We start from the raw sequence: 14,042 nt of genomic DNA on the forward strand, positions 1-14,042 counted from the left end.
ATTTTCCTCTCTTCTCTGACACACTACAGGGGAATCTTCACAGGGATTTGACGCGTTCAGTATTCCTTACAAGAATGATGGGATTATCAATGTGACTGTTTCAGATTACAGCAAGAAGATTAACCGGGTGGTATTTGCTACTCATTAAAAATGGGGATGTCGAAGTTTACAACAACGGATTTACATCGAATCATTCGATGTAAAAACATCTCTGTGCAGAATTCAAGGAACTAGAGAACCCCCCGTGTTTAGATTTTTACACCTCTTGCAACTTTTTTTTCTAGTGTTAGAAATTGTAATGTGAGAAATTCTGTGTGTCTTATAGCCCGCCGTGTTATTCAATTTTACACCAAAGAAGTCAATCCTGCGCAAAAATAAATATTGATACACCAAATCTGAAATTTGCACGTGAGACTTTTACAGCCGTTCCTTGATTGGTTGCTTCAATTACAACTTTTTTTAAAACTTTTTGACATTTTCAACAAATTTTACATTTTTTGTTTTGTAACCAGCTGCTTGTTCTTGGATACCTCCTACAGTGCTTGAATAATCTGTGGGAGCGTTGTAGTGTGACAATAAGGGCTTGTAGCAATTAATTATCTATGTTATCCCAAATGACACCTAAGATTTCTGTAGAGCATTAGCCTTATAAGTGTTTCAGTGATGTTACCAAGAAGTTTAACAGATCACAAGCAATCAAAAGAACTTCAACCCCACAAAGACAGCTTGCACAACAATCCCAGAGCATATCTGAGTTTATCTGAGTACTGTAGGCTGTGTTCAAGACCTACTGGGACTTAATTACAAAAGAAAAAAATGCAGAATTTGTTGAAAATGTAAAAAATGTTTTATAGAGAAGCAACCAATAAAGGAATGGCTGTAGACAGATTGATCCTGCATAAAGCAACTTTGTGCAAAATTGCAAACATGCCACACCTAAATCAAAAGCTACAGCAAGAACTTTACGCCAGCAGGAAGAAACTTTTTTTTGCATGATGACTGACTTTGAAAAAAGATTCAGGTGCAAAAACTTCTTGAATAGAACACAGATCACACTTCAGTCTAATGATGGACTGATAGATAAGCAAGAGAAACCACAATCTAAGAAAGATAAAGACTGTAAGAAAGAATTTTTGAGTTTGATTGCAAAAAAGAACTAAATAAAATTAAACAAAACAACTAACACCTGAACAGAACACAGATCACGTCTCAGTCTAATGATGGACTGATAGACGGTTAAGATAAACCACAATCTAAGAAAGATAAAGGTTGTAAGAAACTATTGTTGAGTTCAATGAGAAAGAGAGCAAAATAGGGGACAGCTCATCTCTATATATGAATCATACAAACTCCATACAACCGGTTCTCATGTTACAAAGACAACACATCTATTATGCCATTATCCAACTACATGTACTGCAACCAAAAGATGCAATTCCCCCCATCTTGCTAACATTGTGCAAGCCTAAAGCAGTGCAAGATTTGAGATGCTTACAAGGTGAAAAAGCCTTTTTATAATGTCAGCTATCAATTCATTAATTGACACGTAAGTTACCACAATCTGCCTTGATTTTACTACTTCCTGTAGCCAATGATACCTGACATCAACATGCTTTTTTCTCTTTTTGGATTTTCCATTCTTCAATAGTGCTATGGCTACTTGATTGTCTAATTGATTACTGGTGAGCTTCTTTTTCCTAATTTCATTCCTGTCAGTAAGGTTGTACCCCACTCTATATCTTGCCCATCTTCATATGTGGACCTGTATTCTGCCTCAGTTGTTGAGGTAGCTACACTGTCTTGTTTATTGCTGCTCCAGCTCACCATGATACTCCCTGACATTGTAATATGTCCTCCTGTTTGAGAACTTCCTAGGAAAGCCTCTCAAGGAAAGAGAAGGGAATGGAGTGGTCTGGAGACTCTTCATCAAACTCCACATTGCTGGTGGCTGTAATGTTGTTGAAGGTGGGTTCAGTATTTTATTTTTCCTCCTTTGTATGTTTGGTACCTCCCAAGGCATAGTCTATAGACAATCTCAACTCAACCATGTTGGAGGTGGTAAATTCAACTTTGTCAGTTTCTTTCAGGGAGGGAAGACCTCCTCCAAAAGGTGTGGTTTTTGCTGGTATTGAGAAGGGAATGCTGTGATGTTGGATGGGAAAATTCTTCATCGTGTTCAAAATCACAAGTTCAACTCTTTTTCTTTCTTCTCAAAAGGACCCCCGGTGTAACACCTCCAGCAATGGGGTCCACATCACGAGAGATGAGCTGGGCAAATCCTTCATTTTCACACTCATTGTAGGGACAGACACCCAAGATCACTTCCACTGACCACACCATGTTGCACCAGTAATGAATCATTGCCCAATAACCCTATGTAGTCATCTAATATTGGGCATCACCAATTGGTGTGCACGCAGGCCAGTTGGTCTTGCTCATGCAACGTGCATGGTTGTTCCCATTCAATTTTGTTACACTGTCTAATAAAAAGCAAAGGTGGAGTCAACACCTGAAGCGTTCCGCTGCAAAAAGCGGTTGTGGAGCGGGTCTTGCGGCGGTTGCTACATGAAATCTGATGTAGCGGGTCAAAGCGCCCCAAGACTGCCACACCTCTGAGACCCTGTAAAAAGCGGGTTGCAAATGTGGCGGAGCGGGTTCATTTGACGCCCTGCAGCCAGCTCTCAGAGAGGCATGTAGCGTGAAGTGCCAAGGTGAGATCGACACCACAACACGACGAAGTATCCAGATTGTCAACACAAAGATTCATCCACACATCCAGATTCTCGACACAAAGATTCAAGATCCTCCTCTCTTGCCTGCATGAGCTGTCAGAATACGTACCAAAGTCTTGCCTTTGATACGTCTTTGGGCTTGTTTTTCCCAGCATCCAATCAAAACAAACCCTTGACCCACCCATCTTATCTCGATATCACGTGTAAGTGACTAACTCGTACGTCTTTCTCACTTGAATCTTCATAGCTATCATATATGGATATGAGAAAGACCAAACTGAAGTGATTGATTTGGTCTTATTCAGGGACCCCATCTTATCTCACTGGCCACATGATCTTGAAGCAGAAAGAGGGTGTCGAACACCCTCTGCAATCCATTCATCATTCGAGGAGAGCAAAGTTGAGTCAGAAGGGACTCTATGAGGGGGGGAATGTCTTTGCCTAGTAATAACACCTTTTACGTTTGACTACTGTCTACTTCAAAAGGCTCGTTCTACCACTTTAGAGTCCTGTCACTTTCCTTGTGACCAACCTACTCCTGATCGTGGTGTGGGGGTAGTCTCGGGGAGGGAGAGTTCTAGTATAAGGGTTATGCCCTTAACTTAGTAACTCCCTCCTCGAGGCGAGAACAGGCCTGAGAAGGAGACTTCTCAACCCCCCGGGCGGTGGGTGGGTTTTTAGAAATTTTGAGTGAAGAGAAGAAATTTATCTTTTTCGAGAGTTCCAGGATCAGCAGGGGGAGGGAATTGGAAGCATAGAGAGAGGAAGGAATTTTTCCTCTCTCCTCGTCTTCCAAATTCGAGTGGATTAGAGATGACATCTCTTCCACTTCCTGTGATACCCCTGCCTGACCTGTCACACTCTCTCTCTCCTCTCGAGAATGGAATTCTCTGTACCGTCGCGGGCTAGGAACATAACCAATCCATTCATCATTCGAGGGGAGCAAAGTTGAGTCAGAAGGGACTCTATGAGGGGGGGAATGTCTTCGCCTAGTAATAACACCTTTTACGTTTGACTACTGTCTACTTCAAAAGGCTTGTTCTACCACTTTAGAGTCCTGTCACTTTCCTTGTGACCAACCTACTCCTGATCGTGGTGTGGGGGTAGTCTTGGGGAGGGAGAGTTCTAGTATAAGGGTTATGCCCTTAACTTAGTAACTCCCTCCTCGAGGCGAGAACAGGCCTGAGAAGGAGACTTCTCAACCCCCTGAACTCACAAAGGTCTCGAGACGTGAGCCTTGAGAAGTCGAACTCCCCCTACCTCGGTCCTGAGTGTCCCCGAAATTGGGCACGGCAATGTCTATCTCTATAGGCACTTGGAATTCCGACACATCGTGTCTTGGAAATGCTCAACAATTCAACGGTTCCGACTCACCTTCATGGATGAAGGCGTCAGAAGTTTGGCGAAACCTAGTTCCATGTACTGAACTGAACTTTAATTTTTAAGATTCTTGATGAGATCGACAAACAATAGTTCCACATGACTTGGAAGGGATTCAAACTACCAAAGACTCCTTCGCCAACTCTCTATCAATCATCTAAATGTAAGACTTTCAACCATTCAACTGTCTCTCTCATCTCTTTCTCGTTGAATTTCCGTAGATAGATTTTATACGCATCTGATGCCCATCTCCCATTAGTCTTCACTTCATCTCTTGAGGCTCCCAGGTTCCAACGGAGCGAGGCCCCTCCAATACGAAACGAATGCCCATATAGTAGTTGTTTGTTCGCTGGTCTGTACTTATTCCAGAAGGTTCTCAATCTCTGAATCACTGCGCGTTTCTTGAAGACAATCATCCTTCCGTCTTTCTCACTGGAGAAGCCGAACACTGGGTCGATCATTCTGCGAGGTCGAATATCGTACAATAGCTTAAGGACTCTAACTGGGTCTAGCTTAGACTTTTGTCGCTGTAGATAAATGGTTTGGACTTCACCAGGACGAGCCGTCTTGGCCCCGTGTATCTTGATCTTAACGTAAGAGTAGTCCACTGCCCAGTTCACATCTCCCCATAGGGGTAACCGTTTTGATTCATCATCCAAAACTAACTCTCCCAGTCGAGCTGTACCCCAGAAAGCTACCAGGGCGATGGCCAGGATCGCTAAGTCTCTCTCATCCGTCATACAAATGTGCTCGATAAGAACCGCAAGATCCGAAATCATAACCGGTGGTCTCAACAACTCGGCTTCCTTCAATTTGTGTTCCACTGTCTCGGACGCTTTCAGTAGTAGAGCGACTGTGTCGTCCTGGTCCAGAGGGTAAGTTTTCCGATGGAACTTGTGCCACGCCTTGAGGCCCGCCACGTAGGATCGTAACGTTGAGGCTTTGACTGACTTGTCGTTTTCTGCGAGTTCTTCCTGTTTCTTCGACCCCCAGACTATGAACGCCAGCAAGACCTCTTTTGTTATAGGTAATAGGAGCGCTTTGTCAACTTTCCTGACTTCTGCATACCGAAGCAATTTGACCACCCCCAAATTGTAATGTTTCAACGTCCCGTTCATCCACGCACCCCTCAAGAAATGCTTTTGGATTTCATCTACCTCCGATCTATCTACTCCAAAGGTGTCCTTTTTAAATGCTCCATAAGGTTTAGTTATCTTCTTTAAGTCATCTTTCCCCTTCCTGTCACGAGTAATTACTGATTTGTCTGTCGTGTCCTTCTTCATCTTGGTTCTAGAGGTCGGTTCGGAGTGATTTGGAAAAGGAGTCGTTGCAGGTCTTCTGGGACTGATACCCTTACCTCTTTGAACCACAGTAGATCGTTTGTAATCTGACCCCTGGAAAGCGCATCGGCTTTGTTCGCCTTTGATGCGACGCGTTTCTGTTTGATATCGCACCCTAGTTCCGATAGGAGGCGTTGGGTGAGTTTCCACTCATCATTCACGTCTTTGTCCCTAGATTTCCTTTTGCGTATCGCATGTTCGGTGGTTGTATTGTCAGTGTGCACCCAGAACCTTCGGCCTCTAACGTTTGTTACTTTTGCCAGGACCAATAGGCCGAGACGAATCGCCACCGTCTCTGCCCACGCGATCCTACGTTTTGTTTCGCGTCGACCTGAACCATCCCACTCAGATACAAATTTAAAACATGCCCAATAGTCTCCCACCAACACTCCTATCCTGAGTGCAACGATCCTCCACAAGTGAGTAACATTCAATGAAATTGATTGACAAATGGAGATAAAATTAATCAGATTTCCGTCAATTACCAGCTTCTCTTTTAACCTCATGCACTCACCCGAACGAGGAAGCTGAATCTCCTACCCACCCCACTTCCTCTGGGGTTGGGTTCGGTACGATTGGGCAGGAGTCAAATCTGCTCAGGCAAATTTCCCATTCGACCAAGTCTTCCACCACGTCTTCTGGTGTGGTTCTCAACGCCTGGATGTTCATCCACGACTTTTTCCACCTATACATGGAGTTGAGATAAGCTGCCATGTGGGGTACGATGTGTACCGTGTGACATAGGCGCCCGACCAGCTTTTCTACCTGTGAGTAAGTCCATTTCCGATTTTCTCTGAGGAAATCTTTCACTTGATCTAGTCGTTCCTCTAGTTTTTCTTGAGGTAACCTAACCGTATGATTCTTTCCATTCCATATGAACCCTAGGAACCGTTGCTCTTCAGCAAACTCGTGATTCTTGCGTGGGTTAGTCTTCACTCCCATGGAGTTACTAAGGTTAGTTACATCTACCAATGAGGCTCCTTCCCCGGGTCTCCTGAGGAGGAGATTATCGTCTACCCACCTGAAGATAGTTGGGAATCTGAGCTGATGAATCATTATCTGTTTCCAGGTCTCTGCCGGGGCTCCAAAGACGCCACAGCTTGCCACCCCCCCAAAACCGACTGCTAGATCTACCCACAATTGTCCCTTAAAACCCTTGATGATTAAATACTTTCTTTGGCTGTGGTGTACAGGGAGCTGCCTATAAGCTTTCGCCCAGTCGAAGACCGCCAGTTCCCATTCCCCTGGATGATCTCTGAAGAATTTCGCCACCCTTTTGAAGTCATCCCATGAAGTCTCATAATTCATTTTATCCACGAACGAGTTGACTGAAGGCGTATTCGGATCATTTTTCGGGAAGGATAAGTCATTGATCAACCGTACTGAACCATCACCGTTGGTGGCACTTCCCATCGGATTCGATTGAAAGAAGCCAAACTTCTTATATAATTCCTCGTGTGTATATGGTCCTGCAATCCGGCCTTCCCTACTTTCCCTAGCTAACGTTTTCTCTATCTCATCTTTTACTTCCAGAGCTGAGATGTGATTGTCTGGGGTGTACCAGCGTTCTTTGCCTAATTAGTGTTGCGGAATACCAAGGCAAAAGCCTTCTACAAAACCATCTAAGATATACGGTACGTCCTCGTCCAGACCAGCTTCAGCCATTAGATCCTTCCATTTCTCTAGGACCATGTCACAATGAACCGGGGCTGGCCATTTCGTCACTTCCTTCACCTTGAATAGCTTCCTGTTTTTCAAAGGTAAGATTGGTTTAGTCCCCCGCGTCGAAATGGAGCTAGTTGACGTTAATGAACCCGTATCGTCATCTTCCCCTTCTCTGCAGACGTCTACTTCTGTTACCGAGCTACCCTGGAGTTGGGTTGTACCCGCTGCCTCTTCCTCTTCTGGCCATGTCTCATTTGGTGCGTCATTCTCCCTCAGGACCAATTGATCTCTCTCTAGGACCCATTGACTGGGACCTCTTGGGACGCTGGCTATGTTGTGTTCAAACAATTCAATTCACTCAGAAATCTCTCTAACGCCAACATCTAGCTCTAGATACAAATTTTGTTCCATTTCAAACATAGAGGAAACAGGAATTGAGGGACATCTTCGTACCAAACCAAATTACGCGTGTAAAGACAAACAAACGGATCCAATTTAACCACCGCAGAAACACCAATCGCCCAATAGTAGAGCAGATGTCCACAATCAAACCAACGCATCGGGAGTGTAATGAAGGGAAGTGGAGAGGGAATGAGAAATAACAGAGGTTGATCGTGAGTTAATCACTATTCTGTTTCTGATTCGCAAGTCAGTGCTCACCAAGCATTCTCATTAGCTTTAGCTTTGCCTTTTTGTCCTCCCCCTTGCTTATTCGCATGGTGGTGTCCATGCGCTACCCAGTCCTGTCCCCCATGGCTAGCGTATGCGCCATTGTGTGCATATTGTGGGGCGTATGATTGGAAATGCGGCATATGCGAGTTTCCGTTTTGGATCCCAGGGTACTGGTTTGGAAATTGACCTCGCTGTTGATAAAATGGTTTAGGCTGATATGAATTTCCCCCTCTGTTCCCTCTTCCACGATTTCCTCCCCTCTTCTTCTTAAAGAATCTGTCACCTCCTAAACTCTCGCTCTCCCCTGGGCTCTGATCAAGAGTAGCCTTCGAGGTGGTAGCAGCCGGGTGGGCTTTTGGTGCGGGTTGTCCGGTATAAAAGTTGTAGCCAAACTTCGGCTGCCCCGGTGCGTAGGGGTTTTCCTCAAACTTTAGGTCACCAGCCGTTTCTGCATCCCACCTCGCCCTTTGAACCACCTCCTCTTGGACTCCTTCTGGTAAGACAACCTTCTCCACCTTCTTTCCCCTCTTCCCATTCTTCTTCTTTCTATACATGATTCTCGAGCGTTTCCTAAAGATGAGGGCTCGGATCGCTAAATGATATCTAAGGCCTATCATCCAACATTTATGTTGGACCATCAGGTTATTTACTACGATCTTGTGTTTCCTGATGTATACAGCATAAGCGTCATGTCCATAAAGTTCTTCAGCATACCTGGCTTTGAGATCACATGCTAGTATAAACTCTCCGTAAGTCATTTGGCGCTCCAGGTCCCTCTCCGAAGTGCTCAGATTGAAACCTTTCTTCCTCTTCTTAGATCCATTGTCTACTGCCGAGTTGTATGAGTCGATGTATGAGCGTTTAAAGACTGATAGTGGCACATAGCGTTTCAATTTCTTGAAGCATTTGTCCCAGTGGCTTGGGAGGTCTTGTAAGTCGAGGCCCTTTATGGCTGCCATCTTTTCAAATTCAATGTTTGCTTTTGACACTAGCTTGGTGTTGCTTCCAGATTCCGAGGACAAGTCTGATGAGTCACAGGAATCGGAGTCTGACAAGGAAGAATCTGAGGAGTCTGAATCAGACGAAGAGGAGTGAGAGGAGCTACTCGAGGACGATGAGTCACTATCGGAGCTTGAAGCAGATCTCGGCCGCTTTTTCTTTTTGCTCTTGGATTTCTTGTGAGTTTTCTTTCCTCCTTTCCCCCCTCCCTTCTCTTCGCTTCTTCGTTTTTCTAACTTCTTCACCTCTAGCTTCAGCGCTTTCAACTCTGCTTCTTGGACTAGCTCTTTCCGCAAAATCTGGATCATATCCATGTCAGAAGCGTTTATCGCTTCGGCCAATCTGTCGACTATCGGACGTTTATCTGTCTACATCTTTCCTCAAATCTCTGCTTGTTGGGCTTCGGTTATCTGATCGATCAAGAGCTAGTTCAAATGTGGGAGCTCCCGCGGCTACGACCACCAACTCTGATCGCCTTATCTTACAGCTGCTCGAACCATTCAAGTTCTTCACTCTTGGGAGCCTTTAAAGGCTGCAACCGACAGTCTCAGTGCCACTCGCATGTCTGTGCACACTTAGGTCAGGGAGCTTGTGGAACGCTACAACCTTCATAGGGGGTGTGGGAGCTGTTCAAGCTACAACCACCTATTCGATCTCCGAACTATGTCATGTCATGGATGGAAAGGGTATGCCATGAATCTTAAATCATAACTTACTGTGACCAGTTTCAATCAACCCTGCGTAGAGTGATCTGTTCGACTTCGGGAATTCTTCCTGTATCGGTGAGTCATCCGAGTCATCTTCTACATCTTTCTTGGCTTTATTCTTTGCCTTCCCTTTTTTCTTTGCTGATTTGGACTTCTTTTTCTTCTTGGCGTCATCCGATGCCGTGTAGTTCTTCTCTTCCTCCTCACTACCCACCAATCCATCTCTTTCCTCCATCCTAGTTCCTTCGCCTCCCGCCATCTCATCAACTTCATCATCTTCTAAAGTCAGCACTAAGCTACCCGTTGGTGGTTCTGGAGGTGGAACCTCTCCTTGAGTGGGTCCCATCGTCGTTTTTCCCAAGCATGTTGCTGGATTGGTCGATGTAACTGCCGGTGTGATGATTGATGGGGTGCTTCCTCCCGGGTCTCTAGAGCCTGCTCGACGTTCTCTTTCTGCTGCTTGTTCCTTCAGTTTCAATGCATGAGCCGCCTTCTTCTCCTCTTCCATTTTGGCTGTTTCTAGCATTTTCTTTGATTGATATGAATTTAATGACTTCTTTGGTTTAAGTGTTCTCCACATTCACAAGCTACTAAATGAATATATATATGTGGGAATTTAAGGTATCGATTTCCAATTGGAGATTGTTTTTTTTTAGAAATTTTGAGTGAAGAGAAGAAATTTATCTTTTTCAAGAGTTCCAGGATCAGCAGGGGGAGGGAATTGGAAGCATAGAGAGAGGAAGGAATTTTTCCTCTCTCCTCGTCTTCCAAATTCGAGTGGATTAGAGATGACATCTCTTCCACTTCCTGTGATACCCCTGCCTGACCTGTCACACACTCTCTCTCCTCTCGAGAATGGAATTCTCTGTACCGTCGCGGGCTAGGAACATAACCAATTTGACATAAGGTGAGTTTGAGGTCTTCGTTATCTCTTTCTTTCTCCTTGTGCACAAATTATTGTCATCCGATATTCATAATCTTCATTGTTAATATCATTAAACAATTTATAAAAAAAAACTAATATCCCTGTTTTTCATCTTTTATTAGTAACAATAGTTTCTACCGTTCTTATAAAATGGCACCAAATGTCTCAACTCTCAGTCTTGCTCCTCCTGTGAAAACCGGTCCTACTCTACGCCCACGCAGCCCTTCTGCTCCTAAGCCTGGATATGTGATCCAATCACCCGACTCCCGTCTTTCTGTTCATTGTCCTGCCTCCAGCGATAGTGATCTACCCCATCTTGACCTTACTGGTAGTCCTTACAATCCAACTCAGGCTGATAGTGACTCCGACTCTGAAGAATCTGTTGTGGAGATCACCAGAGCCGAAGACTTCTTGGCAATGATACTGAAAAAGAAGACCAACCGAGGTGCTAAATCAAAGCCTGCTAGCCAACGTTCCAAGGCTAAAGGTCGTCCAAGGGGCTCAGGTGCCTCAGCAAGCGTAGCTCGAAGGCCGGTCAAGAAAACTAAGAAGGCTGTGCCTGTTTCTGTAAGTCTTGTCTTTCTTCATCATCTCAACTCGATGTCTTTCTTTCTGATTTCACTCAAATTGTTTTCTTTTTTTTTGTTTGATGCCTCTAGACTGGGATTCCTGACTGTATCAACGTCAATCAGGATTCCGATATCGAAGTTGTCGAGACTGAAGGTGTTTGCCGTGCTCAGTTAGGACGGGTGTCTAAGCTTTTGGAGTATTGCTACCCGCCGGCTCACATCAAGGGTGAAGTAAGTGATTTCTCTTACTTTTCAATCATGAAGTATTTCCTTTTTTTGATACCTTTCTGTCCTTCTGCAGACAGGCGATGATCCTCGCTCTTTCAAGTGTCGTTGGTGCAAGGCAACATTCACCCGTGGTATACGTAGTCATTACAACTTATACGCTCACCGTGACGGTGCCAAGGGCCGATCTGCCTGCCCTCAAAGATCCCGTGCCATTCAAGCTGGCTGCACCCTTCCTCCCACTTGGGCTCAAGAGCATGCGGCGATGGAGGCTTTGTTGAACAAAGCTAATGGCCAACCAACCCTTGATTCCTTCTTATCTCGAACCACCTTCAGTGTTGAGCTATGTAACACGGTCCTAGTCATGTGGATCATGTTACATGGGCTTCCTTTCAATAGGTTTTATGATACCCCCCTCCGTGCAGCATTCAAGCTTGCCAATTGACGAGCAGAGTTAAGAAGTCCTACTTGGGCTGCTGGCGTGGCCAAGGAATTGTATATTAGCTTAAGTGCGGCAGCTGTCTCTTTAGTAAAGGTATGTCAACTCAGCTATCTATTTGTAGATCACCTAAACTGACATTTGAGATATCTTTTAACAGAATAACTCCAGCCAATTCTCCTTGATGCACGACGTTTGGACAACCAAGGGAAACCGCTATGCCTTCATCGGTGTATCAGCAAATTTCATTGACAACAATTGGAATTTCCGAACAATTCACCTTACTTTAAAGCTAGTTGCTTGGAATAAGTTTGGCTACCTCCTAGCACAACCAGTTGGGCGCTTTTTGATAGCACATGAACTTCACAAAAAGATTAGTAGCTATCTTTTTTCAATCTTCTTTTCTTACTTTTTATTGGGACTTTAACTAATTTGGTCATTTGTATTGATTACATGCTAGGTCAAACAACGGATTCAGGTGCCTCAAACAACACGATGGCACGTGAAATGGAGGTAATGTTCTCTGAAGCTGATAATCACGTTGATTAGGATTCGTCGCAAAATCATGTAAGATGCTACGCCCACAATCTGGGACTGGTGGTTAAAAAGGGTCTCAAGCTTTTGGGATTATCAGCTGGTCACATCAAGCCGACTACCCCTCCTAATACTTCTGTACCAATCCCGAGTATTGTCCTCAACAATGATATGAATGAATCCTCAATTGATCAGGACGACTCTGATGATGAGGATGATGTACTCAATCACAAGCCTCACTGTGATACGAGACACATGCAAGATCAAGATGATGACATGGACGATGATCCGACATACGATTGTGAAGATTTTCCAACCGATGGATGCGTTGTGGTGAAAGGTGCATTAAAGGCAAGTTTCTCATACTTCTTTTGTTTCTTTCCTACATTTCCTCACTTTACTAACCTCACTCATTTTGTAGTTAAAGGAATTTAATGCTTTGCTCACTTGCAGCAATGCTAGGCGAGGTGAATTCAAGGGTCGAGCTGCTCAGATGGACTACTCTGGACCGGGTCCAATCGCCGGTTGGGGTGTTTGTTGGAATATTGATCTTGAGATGTATTCTCGCTTAGTGGCCGCATGAGACGTAAGTTGTTTTTCTGATCTGTTTTGGTTATCACTGGTTGACTAACTGGCATTGCAATTTGTACATAGGTTGTAGATTCAATTCTCATTGCTGATCGTAAGACCAGATACTACCAAGGCATCATGATGACAATGGAAGAATGGGAGGCCGTTGATACGCTATGCAAAGTCTTAGAAGTGAGCCAATTTCATTTATCCTACACCTTATTCATCTCAAGTCTGACTTCTCTCAATCACATTTCAGGTTTTTCGTTGCTTGACGAAGCATATGGAAGGAAATACACCAACGGGTGCTGTTCTTTTGGCAGAATATCTTAGGGTCTATAATCAGCTCACCGACATAAGTGCCTCCACCACCTTTCCAAGCCTTGGAAGCATGATCGAAGTCATGATTTCTCAGCTTGAGAAATATCGTACTGAAGCTGTTCGTGCTGAGGTGATTGCCTTGGTAACCGTCCTCAACCCTCGATACCGGCTCAAGTTTTTTGATCTACACTACCCAGAAGAAGCTTCAAGAGCCAAGACATGCATTGAAGATGTATTCAACAAAAAGCTTGACACATGGCCTGCTACCCCAGTCTCAACCCCTAGTCCCACTCCCAATCCTTCTTCTGGTAACTCATATGACCAATTTGACGTTTTCACCTCGTCCGCTTCCTTTCAAACCTCTGAATCAATTCGATCTGCCAAACTTGACTTATATCTTCAAGGAAACCACCCAATTCTTCCTGGTCAATCTGAGCTGTCATGGTGGAGGGTAAGTCTTGTATCTCACTCAAGACTTTAAAATGATTATCATTAACTCCTTATGTATCATCTTCTTTGTGTACAATAGGACAATGCCTGTCATTACCCAGTTCTCGAATCAATTGCCCGCGACTACTTTAGTATCTCAGCTACCACATGCGCTCAGGAACGTACCTTTTCTTCAGATGCCGATATTTCTATTCCTGCCCGCGGTTCTTTAAAACCTAAAACAATTTCTAGGGCTGTGGGTGTTCGTGAATGGTTAAGATCAGGTCTAACTACAACCAAAGATGGATTCTCAGAATCCCTTGCTTATCTTGCTTCTTTCACAAATCACACTCGTAAATGAAACTTGTTGAAGATATTTTTCCTATCTCTCTATTTAGCTTTTTTAGCTTTTCGAGTCACTCTTTCAAACTTTTATTTTGTTTTCCTTTTTCCTTACTTTTTTCCTCTGTTAAAGTGTTATCTTTTCTTCAATTTTTAATTTTTCAAGTCACTCCTTATTACCATTTTTGAGTTT

The 14,042-nt window shown here is 44.1% G+C and overlaps 1 protein-coding gene across 1 annotated transcript; it reads right to left on the reverse strand.

Moving 5' to 3' along the window:
- Positions 1–9,148: 9,148 nt before the first annotated feature.
- On the reverse strand, positions 9,149–9,841 carry MELLADRAFT_106866 (uncharacterized protein; the record flags this gene model as incomplete). Its single annotated transcript, XM_007410486.1, has 2 exons — positions 9,149–9,240; positions 9,505–9,841. 2 exons carry the CDS (start codon positions 9,839–9,841, stop codon positions 9,149–9,151), a joined length of 429 nt encoding a protein of 142 aa, XP_007410548.1.
- Positions 9,842–14,042: the final 4,201 nt, after the last annotated feature.

Source organism: Melampsora larici-populina (genome assembly GCF_000204055.1).
Source record: "Melampsora larici-populina 98AG31 unplaced genomic scaffold MELLAscaffold_20, whole genome shotgun sequence".
Classification (NCBI taxonomy): domain Eukaryota; kingdom Fungi; phylum Basidiomycota; class Pucciniomycetes; order Pucciniales; family Melampsoraceae; genus Melampsora; species Melampsora laricis-populina.